Source organism: Cervus elaphus, chromosome 9 (assembly GCF_910594005.1).
Source record: "Cervus elaphus chromosome 9, mCerEla1.1, whole genome shotgun sequence".
Taxonomy (NCBI): Eukaryota; Metazoa; Chordata; class Mammalia; order Artiodactyla; family Cervidae; genus Cervus; species Cervus elaphus.
In genome coordinates, this window is record NC_057823.1 from 55,212,563 (window position 1) to 55,225,077 (window position 12,515).

Sequence of the window (12,515 nt, forward strand, 5' to 3'; positions counted from 1 at the left end):
GTTCTGGATCCCAGATCACTGGCTTCCTTGTACCCAGTTGTGGGTCTTTCCGGGTCTCATGACCTGCAAGAGTTGGAGGTGAAGCTTTGAGGGAGCAATGTAATTACTCTGCTTTGTTGTTCGTCCAGGGTGTGGGGAGAAGTAGGTGGGTCCGTGGTGTAAGTGTGTTGGATTTGCACCATGAGAAATCAAGGACTGCAGGGACTTAACAAATCCAACTGCTAGTGTAAGTATGTCTGACTGTTTTGTGACCCTGTGGCCTGTAGCTCACCAGGCTCCTCTGTCTGTGGGATCTCCTAGGCAAGAATACTGGAGTAGGTTGCCACTTTCTTCTCCAGGAGATTTTCCTGTCCCAGGGATGGAACCCAGGTCTCCTGCATAGGCATGTGGAGTCTTTACTACTGAGTCACCAGGGAAGCCCAATTATGCTATAAACTAGTAGTTCATCCTTGTCCAAAGAAGGTGTTTGGGATGAGTGAAAATGTTCTGTTCTGAGGTCTCCTGTCTCCCATCATCTTGTTTTGTTCATTAGGATGGATGAATGAGGATGGTCCTGCCCATTTTCTTTTTCTCTTTAAAATTCTGTCTTTCATGGAACATAGGTCTGCCCCACTGTGGGAAGGTGGTAGAATCTAGAGGTTTAAGGATGTACAGCGGTCTTGGAGAAAGAGCAGCCAGGACAGAAGTCCCAGCTCTGTCTTGTACCAACTCTGTCAGGTTCCTTAATGTTAGCCAATTTCATTTACTTCCTGTAAGTTAGAGGTAAGGATGCTATCTTCTTTTTAGGATTATAATGAGGATTAAATAACTAAAATTTGTGAGGATTGAATATGATAATGATGTACAGCTATGGGCATGGTGCTTGGCCCAAACTTAGCGCTCAGGTAACCATGAACATTATTCTGATTTCTGCTTCATGCTACTGGATTTGTTTTTAAAAACCATCTCTGGAGATCTTTTCTTGGCGAGGGGTGGGGGTAGGGAGCTGCTTACTTAATTCTTTCCTCAGATAGTGACCTGCTTTTTCTCTGAAATCCCATTTTGCTTGTAGGCAGACAGCCAGGTGGACCTGGTTCGGCAGCATTTCTATGAAGTATCCCTGGAGTATGTCTTCAAGGTGCAGGAAGTCCAAGAGAGGAAGATGTTTGAGTTCGTGGAGCCTGTAAGTAGATGCTCAGGGTTTTGCCGTGTACCCAGACTTTCATCCCCACCCCTCATTCCAGTTACCTAGATGACAAAATGCTCTAAGTTGTTAGCGAAGACACTGACCAGCCCTGATGCTGTGCCTTCTGCTGGTAACAGTGCTGTCACCTGAGTACCCTGGATTCTCCCCAGTGCAACCATAGACACGGACGGAGAATGTTCCGCAGTGGTTCCCGCCTCTAGCCACTCTGTGTTGGGCTGGTTGATTTCCAAGTCTGGGTAAGGGAGGGGAGGAGTTTTCATCTTGCCAAACAGTAGTGACAACCTCTTACCATTTCTCCTTCCTCTGCCTGCCCCCGAGCCCCACCCCCGCCCCTGCTTCCTCTCTCCCTCAAATAACCCAAAGGTAGCAGTAACCCAAGGAAACCTTTCTCTTTTTGTCCCCTAAGTTCAAAGCCCCTTCTTATCCCAGGCATGTATTAAAAAGATGGGATAGGAAGCAGCTTCTCACTCTAGGTTTGTTATAACCAAGAGGCATGGAGATTGCCCTGAGGGGACTGTGATGGGATTTGGACTTGGGTGGAACATCCCATTGGGCATGTAGGGCTGCAGTGTGGGAACAAGTCTGGTGTAGCCTAGGCCACCCCAGTGTGGTTGTGCTTTCGTGGAGATGAGGTACTGCTTTAACCCTGCTGTGGCACTAGTGTTCAGAATCCATGGAGACACCAAATGAGCTTATGGGCCTCAATTTAAGACTTGCTGATCTTGAACTTTTCAGCCAAATGCAATCTCTGATTTAGACCCAAGCCTTGAGTCTCTTTACAAATAAGATTACCTAAACTTAAGAAAGAGTGATTTTCTTTAGTAAATAATAAAACTATAAGAACCTGAAAGAAAATGACCTCCCTTTTTGGTTAAGAGTGTTTTGTGCCCCCTTTCTAATTTATAAATTTTGGGGGTGCTTTTTAGGCGTGTAGACTGGCAGGCGATTTTAAGACTATTTGGTCTTGAAATCTAATGCTTCTGTCTTTTACTTTGCTGAAACTGTTATGTTCTTGGGATCTCCTCCCAGCCATGTCATCTGGCAAATTCTTCAAAGTAGTTAATTACCTCAGTCTTACTTGAATATTGGAAATTTTAGAGACATCTTCCTTTCTAGCAGTGATCTCTACCAAGATCTCAAAATCCCTGTCTTTCTGCAGGATCTGTGAGATGGGGAAGCCATCTGTCAGAGAAAGCAAGCTTGTTGATTTCCCTGCTTGGGGCCCAGAGGTGTTAAAACCAGCCATTCAATTACAGTCTCATCTCTCATGGTTGGGGCAGGAATTCAAATGCTGTCATGAAGAATTAGCCTTTGGCATTTTTACTTGCTTTTGCTAGAATTTCTATAGAAAAACAGAAGTATGATTCTAATAACCTTTATGTACAGATTAATTGCTATTATTCTATAAATGCTTGATTTTGATGAGTTGCATTTTAATTGACCCATCCTATTTTTTGGAGGTGTTTTTCCTTGTTCATTTTGATTTCTCCATATAGTAAATCAGATACTGTATCTGTTAGCTTTTGTTGGGTAACAAATAACAATAAAACCTTATACAACAGTAGATGTTTCTCACACATCTGTGGGGTTCATCCAGTCTAGGCTGGTCTCAGCTGGATGGCTCTGTTCATCTATGTGAGCTTTCCTCCTCCTCCTCCCTTTCTTTCTCCTCTTTTTTAAAAGAAATCTGTAAGGATTTACCTTTCTGTTTCCTGGCATTCTAGTGTAATATATCAGTGTCTTGAGCTTTTTGAGAGGCAGTGTAGCATCATTGTCAAGGGCTCTAGAACCAGATTGCCTGCTTTTAAATCTCAGCTCAGTCGTATTCCAGGTGCATGTTCTTGGGAAGTTATTTTGTGAGCCTCAGTCTTCTCATCTGCAAAATAGGTATAACAATCCCATTTATAAAGATGTTAGGAAGATTACCTGAGTTTATCCAGGTAAGATGCTTAGAATAGAGCTAACCTAATTGTGTGCGTGTGTGCTCAGTCACTTCAGTTGTGTCTGACTTTTTGTGACCCTGTGGACCATAACCTGCCAGGCTCCTCAGTCCATGGTATTCTCCAGGCACGAATACTGGAATGGGTTGCTATGTCCTTTTCCAGTGGGTCTTCCCAACCCAGGAATTGAACCTGCATATCCTGCATTGCAGGTGGACTCTTTATGAGCCACCAGGAAAGTGCTAACCTAATTAACACTCAATTATTATATAGTTGCTTATTAGGACCCAGTTAACAGTCTTTTTTTTTTTTTTTTTTAATTCTGAGACAGAGGACTATGTCAATTTTGGCCACCCAGGGTCTCCTCAAATGAGTGAATGAGTCAAGTGGCAGTGTTAACAGGGTCTGCTTGGTTTAGTACAGTCTTGATAAATCTGAAAGCATTTTTTTCTGAATACATAGAAAATACTGACAACCCAGGTGCTCTATCTGAGGAGCTCACAGCCTCCTTGGGGAAGCAACATGTATAGTAACGAGCTAGCCAAAGTTGCGTTCAGGTGAGTGCCAGGTTGGACAGGATGGACAGAGGGGTTTAAAAAGTAGAAAACCATTGTGGATTGCAGATGTTTTTGAGTTCATAAAGTGAGGCACCTGGAAAGCTAATGAAAAAATGTCTGGCCTTGTGTTAGAATTGGCTGAGTGGCCAGTGGCCAAGACTCTGCACTCCCAATGCAGGGGGCCTGAGTTTGATCCCTGGTCAGGGAACTACATCCCACATACCACAACTAAAGATCCTACAGACTTCAACTAAGATTCTGCATGTCACAACTAATACCCAGCACAGTCAAATAAATAAATATTAAAAAATGAGTTGGCTGAGAGGTTGGATATAGATATGTAACCTTCACTTTTCCACAGAAGTTCTTGTTTCTGAGCATACTAGTAGACAAGCAGGTGAGTGGCTGGAGCTGTGAGTAGGGAGAAGAGAGTCATATAGCAAAAAAGCTACTGACTGGATTAGTGGTTCTCAAAGTCCTAGAAATACAAATTCTCAAGCTGTAACCCATACCTGAAATTTGGGAGTGGGATCTAGTCAACTATACTTTTGTAAGCCTTCCAGGTGATTCTGCTGCACATTAAAGTTTAAGCTACTGGCCTAGGTTGTACAGAAGAAGAACATAACACTTGATGATACCAGCTGAAACTGTTATGTTCTGTGTAAGTAATAAGTGCTTTGCCACATCATGTCATTCGATCATTATATAAGGGTAGGTCCTGTTTTTGTTTTCAGATAAAGAAATTGAAGCATGTTTACTTACCTCTGCAAGGTCACACCTAGTAAATGGCAGAGCTGTAATGGTCTGACTCTTAAATTTCTATTTGAAACAACATTTGACTATATGCAGGTGTAAAGGAAACCAACAAAAAATCAGTTGAACTAAATTGTTGGGGTGCCTGGTATAAGTGTTCATGTGTTGAGTTGGTTTCAGTCAAAGGAATCTTGCAGCCATTCAGGCAAGCTCCATGCACATCCACTATGTTCATTTGTTTCTTAGAAAGTAACTTCAAGTACCTTTGGAAAAACAAAATTTTAGCATGCCAAGGAAGAAAAGTCAGACTTCTGGGATCTAAACCCTCTATTTTTTTTGTGCCCCGGAAACCTTAATTTTCTTTTGAGGTACTGAATGTTCTGGAGATTGGGATCATAGATAATGACTTAATGGCTTCCCGAAGGTAAAGCCTTGTTCCGTCTGTTCCTGAATTTTCATAATTGGTGGTTTCCTCGTGTTGCAGAGAACTCACTCTCCACATTTGTCAGGCTCCGCAGCCTCTGAGTTTCGCCTCCTGAGTATTTCTCGGTGCTCTGCCTTTCTGTCCTTTCTCACGGCTCTTGCTCCATTGCAGGTTGTCCTTCTTTCTCTTTGGTCAGTGGCGTCCTGTCCCAACCCCATCAGCTCAGCGTCCCTTCTGATACATTGGTCTGCGTCTGTCTCAGCACTCCTGTGCTAAATCAGCTACGTTGCTGATCGCAGTCTTTGCCGTGGCCCAGTGTGCTGATAGGTTAAGGATGAGTTACAGGGAGTTACTTGGCTTCCCCAGCCCAGCTTTTCATCTCTCTGCCGGCAGCCCTTCTCTTCACTGTGTGCATGAATGGTTCTTAGTAGCTGTATTTTTCTGCTATGGTTTCTGTAACAAAGTACCACAAACGGGGTGCCTCAGAACAGCAGAAGTGTACTGACTCATAGTTCTGGAGGCTATAGAAGTCTGAGATCAAGGTCAGCAGGGCCCTGTTCCCCCTGAAACCTTTAGAGAACTAATCCCTCCTTTCCTCTTCCTGGCTTCTGGTGCTTTCCTGGCAGTGTTTGGCATTCCTTGCTTTTATAGATCAGTCACTTCAGTTCCTCATCCTCACAGGTCTGTCTTCTCTCTGTGTTTGTGACTATGTCCAAACTCTGCCCCCCCACCCCCAGTTTTCAAGGACACCAGTCATTTTTGATTAGGGCCTAATGGATTCATTTTCACTTTATTACCACTGTACAGACCCTGTTTCTACAGAAAATCACATTCTGAAATACTAGGGGTTCAGACTTCATATCTTTTGGATATAGAGGGGCAAAATTCAACCCCAAACAGTAGCTCTGTTCTGTGAATGGAAACCACTTAAATTTATCAGAGTCTAGAATGATGCAGCCATCACTAATAAAGCAGTTATGTTTTTGTTCATTTTTTTTTTAAATCTATGTAATCAGCTAGGAAATAGAAATAGATTTTTCTTACAGTAATTCTCAGAGGGAAGCAAGGATGGGGAGGAAGGGAGGGGGACAGTGGTGAGGTCTCTCCTTGGCGTTTCCTTTGTTGTGCTGTGGCTGTGTGTCTGGTGTCCAGGGAGGAGCCTGGTTGCATGTGAGGCTTCTCTTACCTAATAACCAGCTAAGGCCACAGCCACATTTCTCTCTGCGTGAGGAGAAGCATTTCTTTGAAGTGGACCTGTCCTTTCTTCTCTGGAGTCTTTCTGTGGGCCTTGCCCACCCCCTGAGCAGTGGACTTTCATTTCCCATGGGTCATAGGTTCAGAGATGCATACAGTGTGTGGGAGGTTGGGGAGGGGAGGAAAGATGCTGTGAGGGGAGAAGGAAGGGAAGTGGTCCAAAGATAACAATATTTAAGGCATCATTTCCTGTGGAAGAATGGACAACCAGGCATGATACCAAAGGAAGTGAAAACCAAAATAAATATTAGCAGCTCTCTGCCTTTGGAGTGCTTGTGTGTATATGCAGGTGACATCTTAGCGAGCTGTTTGAGATAATTACCCTGAGTAAGAGAGGCCCTGTTGATTTTAAGTGAAGGATAACTCAGAGTTGATAGGAGGAATCCCCTGAGCATCAGTTGCTTATCTTCTGCATTATTCTCCAGTAGAGGGTGACTCAGTGCTTTGGAAACGTTGATGGAGCAGCAGCATTCAAGGACAACAGGGAGGGAAGAGCTAAGGAAGGACAGTTGTCCTTTGAACACTGGCACTAGATTTGGCATGAGAGCCCCTTCTTCTCCATTACTGGAGCTGTTTAGAAGAAAAAGTGTGGGCCTTCTTCACAGAAATAGAGGACGTCCAAAGACTGTGGTCATCTTGAGAAAGAGAGTTCATTTTTAGTCCTTAGTGACTCTCTGTGGCTTACCCCCCATTCCTTAATTTAGGTTAGAGATGTATAAATGGGCCCCTAGATATGTTTCTAGCCAGAGGACCCAGCAATGCCTGTTCCTTACCTCCCGTGAAGATGTAAGGGAACGGATGCTCCAGGCACAATGGCAACAGGAAGTCAAGGGACCCTGTTGTTATAAGCTGCACCTTGCCTGACTGTCCAGCCTAAAGCTCTGTGATAAAGTGGGCTGGACACGTGGCTTTGCCTGAAGGCAGGTCAGTATATACCCTGGTGTTTACCGTTCCTGCCACAGGCAAAGTGTAAGGGTTTCCTTTACTCTCATTGTTAGGGCTGCTTCTCAGAAGGGGAGAGTTAGGTGAAACCAAATGAGATTGTGTGTAATAAGTAAAGGTATGCTCACTTAAGGACTAGAAGATTAAACACAACAGTATAAAGTGATGCAGCTGTGTCTTGATATAACGTGTTTGAGGCAGGTCTGAGGGAACAACTCAAACGATGTGAGTCAGCATCGAGACGTTCACGTTAGAATGGGACTGATCTCCAAATGTAGTAGAATTGAGCTTGTGATAGAGTTGGGGTCCTGGTTATTCTAAACTGTGTTCAGGCTTTAATTATAATTCTTTCAGCTTGCAGTATGGGACCAAGGCAGGATATGTAGAGCTTGGGAAAGGGCCAGGAAGTGTAACAGCAATGAGGTTCCATGTGTGCGATGAGAGGAAAGATGGCAGGACATTCATTTATTTAGCTTGGAGAAGTGAAGGCTCAGGGTGGGGACATTAGTGGTTTTAAGTATATGAAGGCCTGTTGTGAGAATCATGGTGAACAGATGTTTTCAGTCTTCACTAAAGACAAGACTAAACAAGGAATGCCGTTACCTTTTAGCCCAAGGCACTTTAAATGAGAATTTAGGGAAACCATCTTAACTGAAAATGTGGGAACATGGGATTATTTTAATAAAGGGATCCAGGGTGTTGACTTTTGGATAATTTATGGCAAGTGCAGAAACACACTTGAACTAATGTCTAATCTGGATGATTTTCTTTGATTTGACTTTGCCTGTTAGGCTGCAGACTCAGGACACACCAGCTTCCTTTTCTCTCTTCTTTGCTGTTTATCAGTATAACCACACCCTTTTGCATGATAATCTGATGTTATGAATTTAATAGAAGGAGACTGAGTGGGACCCCTTGTCTTCAGTTTCTGAAGAAGTGATTTTCTTAAGAGGTGATGAGGCTCACAGGATACGAGCTTGGGTGTTGGTGCCAAGGAGACCTGGTTTCAAATCCTAGCTGCTATATACTGTGTGTTTGGGGGCAAGTTACTTAACCTCTCTGAATCTGCTTCCTTATTGTTAAAATGGAGATAACAACCTATGAAATGAATACTACTGTTAGGACTATTCAGTGGGATGGGGCATATGAAGTCCCAAGTGCCTGGCATGTAAGAAGAGCTCAGTAAATGATAGTCATTATTATTACTTTGTCATTATTATTACGTTCAAACCAGGGCTGGGAGCTCAGATACAGCTCCATAATACCTCTTGAACCTGCTTATGTGAGGTCTTCCCTTCTGCCTTCATTACAGCTACTGGCGTTCCTACAAGGACTCTTCACTTTTTATCACCACGGTTATGAACTGGCCAAGGACTTCAATGACTTCAAGACACAGTTGACTATCAGCATACAGAATGTGAGTGGGCGAGGGGATGGGCTTCCTTCCCTTGCTAAGGGGAGGAAGAAACAAAATATGGGTCTGGTTGCATAGAGATCGCTTAAATGGATGGGAACGCAGATGGGGAGAATGGGTCTTGCTTGGGTTCAAAGGGCAGCAGAGGGCAGTCATTTCCAGGGTGCTTGGTGGTCCCAGAGTTCATCCTCACCTCCGTTATTTCAAAGCACATTATTTCAAAGCTCCGTTATTTCTGTTTGCGGAAGTGCTGCTGCTGCTGCTGATGTTTTAAATCTGTAGCACCGGCATCAGGATTTCCTTTGGCAGTGGAAGTCCCAGCCCCACCCAGCCCCACCCGGCCTCCCTTCTGTGCGTCCAGCTGCCTGGCCACTTGAAACAGTAGACTGTGTGTGTTTAGGAGTAGGGGGTGGGGCACACATGCTGGCCTCCAGCTCAAAGGATGTGCTCTTGTTCAACTCGCGGTGACGAAATCCAAGTCAGCGCGCCTTACTCCCAATCTCCTTTCCCAGACTGTAAGCAGCAGGACCTTTGGGTGCACAGAATCCTGCTTAGGCCTCTGATCAGTCCCACTGGGACTAAACCCCTTTCTTCCCTAGTGTGATCACATGAGTCTGCATGTTGTCTTTGTCTCTGGGTGGTCCTGTGTCCAAATAAACCCGTGTGTCCTAGTGGGGTGGGCTATGTGCTTTTGGAAGCCCGAGCTCTCATTGTTCCCTGTGGTGCCTCTGAGAACAGGAAGTTGCAAGGTCTTGGACGAGCTTTCACGAAATGGCCTCCCGTTGGGCTGGGTTTCTCAGAAGGCAGGCTCTGAAGCGGAGATTTACACAGAGCAGGTTCCCAGGAGGCAGTGTCGGCAAAAACACCTGTGAGAGAGTTGCGGGCAGCAGGCCCTGCAGAGGGAGAAGTTGAACTGTGAGGCCTCAGCTGATGCCACAGGCCCCCTGGAGCTGCAGTGGTCCCTGGGCTCCCCTGGGTGCTGGTGCAGGCTGTCCTGGGGGAGGGAGAACCTTACGTGAAGCAGCTGGTTTTGAGGAGGAAACTGTCAGCCAACAGCCAGGGTGAGAGCACCTCTGTCCTAGAGGGCTGTGGAGGGCTTGCCCTGCTGTGGGCCCTCTGCCTCGGAGTTGCCGGGACACTTGCTAGAAACACATGTTTCTGGTTTGAGAGCTGATGAATTTATCTTTGGGGGTGAGGACTGGTGAGATGCATTTCCTGCCAGTTCCCCACGTGATTTTGATGGTCCCTAGAGCTTGAGAGTCATTCTTGAATAGGGCTTTCAGGCCAAAGTATACTTCAATAAAGTGAATGTTTGCCTTATTTCTTGATAGCTGAACATTCCTCACTTGGTTTTAGACCTAGGATTCTGTAGGTTGATACTCTGAAGTGCTGGAGAAACAGAGAGGGTTTCATTTCTTTGATTTGGTTTTGATTTCATTTCTTTGATTTCATCCTAGACAAGAAATCGCTTTGAAGGCACCAGGTCTGAAGTGGAATCCCTGATGAAGAAGATGAAGGAGAATCCCCTTGAGCACAAGACCATCAGTCCTTACACTATGGAAGGGTACCTCTATGTCCAGGAGAAACGTGAGTGCCAGGCCAACCAGCAGCATGGGTGTACTCATGCCTTTTCCCCCAGGGGGTGTATCCAGTAGTGCCTGACATGGAGCATTTATTTGGTCAAAGGAGAATGACTTTATAGTTCAGCTTTCTAGGGGAAAGATGCTGTCCACAAGGTCTTACCTATCTCTGTGATATAGTGTGTTTTCTGTGTAACTGGGAATCCTGTTGCAACCCGGAATTCATAGGCTCTGTGGTGCCACCTTTCCCCTTGAGGTGCCTGTATACCCTCAGTATAGCTTTATATACCACAGCCTTGGTGTAGAGGTCCTGGAGAGGTCTAACTGGCTGGACTTTATAGTCATATCCTTTGGTAGACCTAATAATAGTTGTTTTTGAGACTTGTTTCAACAAGGCCTAAACTACCATGACTTTGGCCCTTTCCTTCTTCACTTCAACTCCTGTCATTCCAACAATTAAATTTTATGAAAAGTAGAAACAAAAGCTCACTTCACAAGCCAGGGGGAAGGGCCATTGACTTGCACATAGGACGTCAAGGAAAGAAATGCTAGGTGCTGCTAACCTAGGGTTTTCAGTGATGACTCAGATTTATGCACTGGTCTGTAGCACCCCCAGACTTAATTCATGCATGTAGTACTAGAGATTAAAGAAAGGACATTATTTTTCTTTAATGGATAGTTCTTCTTATAGTCTCCTATCTGGGCACTGTTGATTAGGATTGTCAAATGTCTTCACTCCTAGAAGTTTCTTATGAAACAAAATACTTACAGTGATTATTCTATGTAGCAATTACTCAGAAATTTGCTTGGGCATAAAATTGTTCCCTGGTGACAATGGTGTAGTAATGGGATTAGAAGTTGGAGTATACAGTTGTGATGAGAGTTTTATATCCCTTATTCTTACAGGTATGAGCTTGTTAAGGCTTGTAAGAAGCAGAAGCTACATATACAGCGCTTTTGAAATCTTTGTGCCATCATTGGAATATATTCTCTAAGCCACAAAAACACATGAGAATAGTTGCTGTTTTCATTTGTCCTTGATGCTGCAATATAAACACTCCGTTGCTTTTTTAGTGTATTAAGTGACATCTAACACTTGCAATGGGTATTCATACCCTGAAAAATACCTATTCAGTGTCTGCTGAATCTTTTTTCATGTTATCATTATTATTTTTTTAATCATATCTGCTATGCAATCTCTATAAGCATCCAGAACTCATATTGATTGAGGTCTTTGCAGGTTAACAATGCCAATTAGGCCTTCTTCCCCTAATAGTACTTTGTTTGAAATAAAATAATTGGCCAGGCACCAGTAGAATAAGAAACTGTAAGAATTTGTCTGCAGGGCACCTGCCTCTTTGCCGAGGGATAATTTCGAGGGACAAACACTTAGATTACATTTGAGCATTTATAGTTACTTCCGTTCCACATGTCTAGTGTCTCTGGGTTTTCCTTGTCTGCTTTTCAGATCTTCTTGAGTTCTGCTGAAATAAAAATTAGGAGTTTGAAGGTAGGTCAGCACCCCTGTATATCTGTGCACGTGATCACAGAGCAGCTGTGTGGGTAGCATGACGTCATCGCACCAGATGGGGACGGTGACAGGCATTTTGAAGAGCCTTTCTGTGTGCTTTTTCAGTCATCTTACTCCTGTCAGGGGAGAGAAAGGAAGCTTCAGATGGAAATTGATGACGGGAAGATGAATTAATTTCCCCAGAGAACCTCTACTTCCATTGTATTTTAAGACCCATCAGATGCAGCATTTAGTGGGAAAAAGTCTTCCTTGGTCCTTGGGAAAAGTCCTGGGTTAGTTCCACTTCCAGTGTGTGAGATTAGATTTCCGCCTGTGGTTGTCCAGCTGATGTGGAGAATATATTGTCCCTAGTAACAGTTTAAGGATAGGTGAGCACTGTGAGTTACATGTTCTGTGTTGTCCAGTATGCAGTGGACATGTCGAGATGTTTAATGGGGAATATTACTTTGCAGGTCATTTTGGAACTTCCTGGGTGAAGCATTACTGTACATATCAACGGGATTCCAAACAAATCACCATGGTACCATTTGACCAAAAGTCAGGAGGAAAGGGGGTGAGTTCATTTTTAAATTTCATGTTTGATTTGTTTGGTTAACACAAGATGAGTGTAATGCATGTTAGCAGTAACATCTCCAATGTTCACTGTAATTTTCCTCATTTTTATATAGTAGTTTCAGGGGGTATGGCATCTGAATAAAGTAAATAAATAATATGATTATTTTTAGTTCTAAGCTGTGTTAGAAGCTGTAATTAAGACAGTTTCTTGTATTTCAATATATGCAATATTAAGTGTGTTAATGTGTTTAGATACTGGAAATTCTTGGATGACCTCATCCTGTGAAACTGATTTTCATCACTTTCATCTGATCCCTAGAGGACTGCCAGTTGGCAGTTTAGATGTTCCAGTTATGTACCTATCATTTTGGTTTTCCAG

General features: G+C 43.8%; 1 protein-coding gene across 7 annotated transcripts in view; it reads left to right on the forward strand.

Moving 5' to 3' along the window:
- Positions 1-12,515, forward strand: part of ARHGAP26 (Rho GTPase activating protein 26) — a 470,784-nt gene that overhangs the window by 140,360 nt on the left and 317,909 nt on the right. For all 7 annotated transcript variants that reach the window (XM_043913110.1, XM_043913112.1, XM_043913113.1 and 4 more), the window contains exons 6-9: positions 1,052-1,162; positions 8,369-8,473; positions 9,928-10,057; positions 12,034-12,134. In XM_043913110.1, coding sequence (XP_043769045.1) covers positions 1,052-1,162; positions 8,369-8,473; positions 9,928-10,057; positions 12,034-12,134 — 447 coding nt within the window. The remainder of the gene's footprint in view (positions 1-1,051; positions 1,163-8,368; positions 8,474-9,927; positions 10,058-12,033; positions 12,135-12,515) is intronic.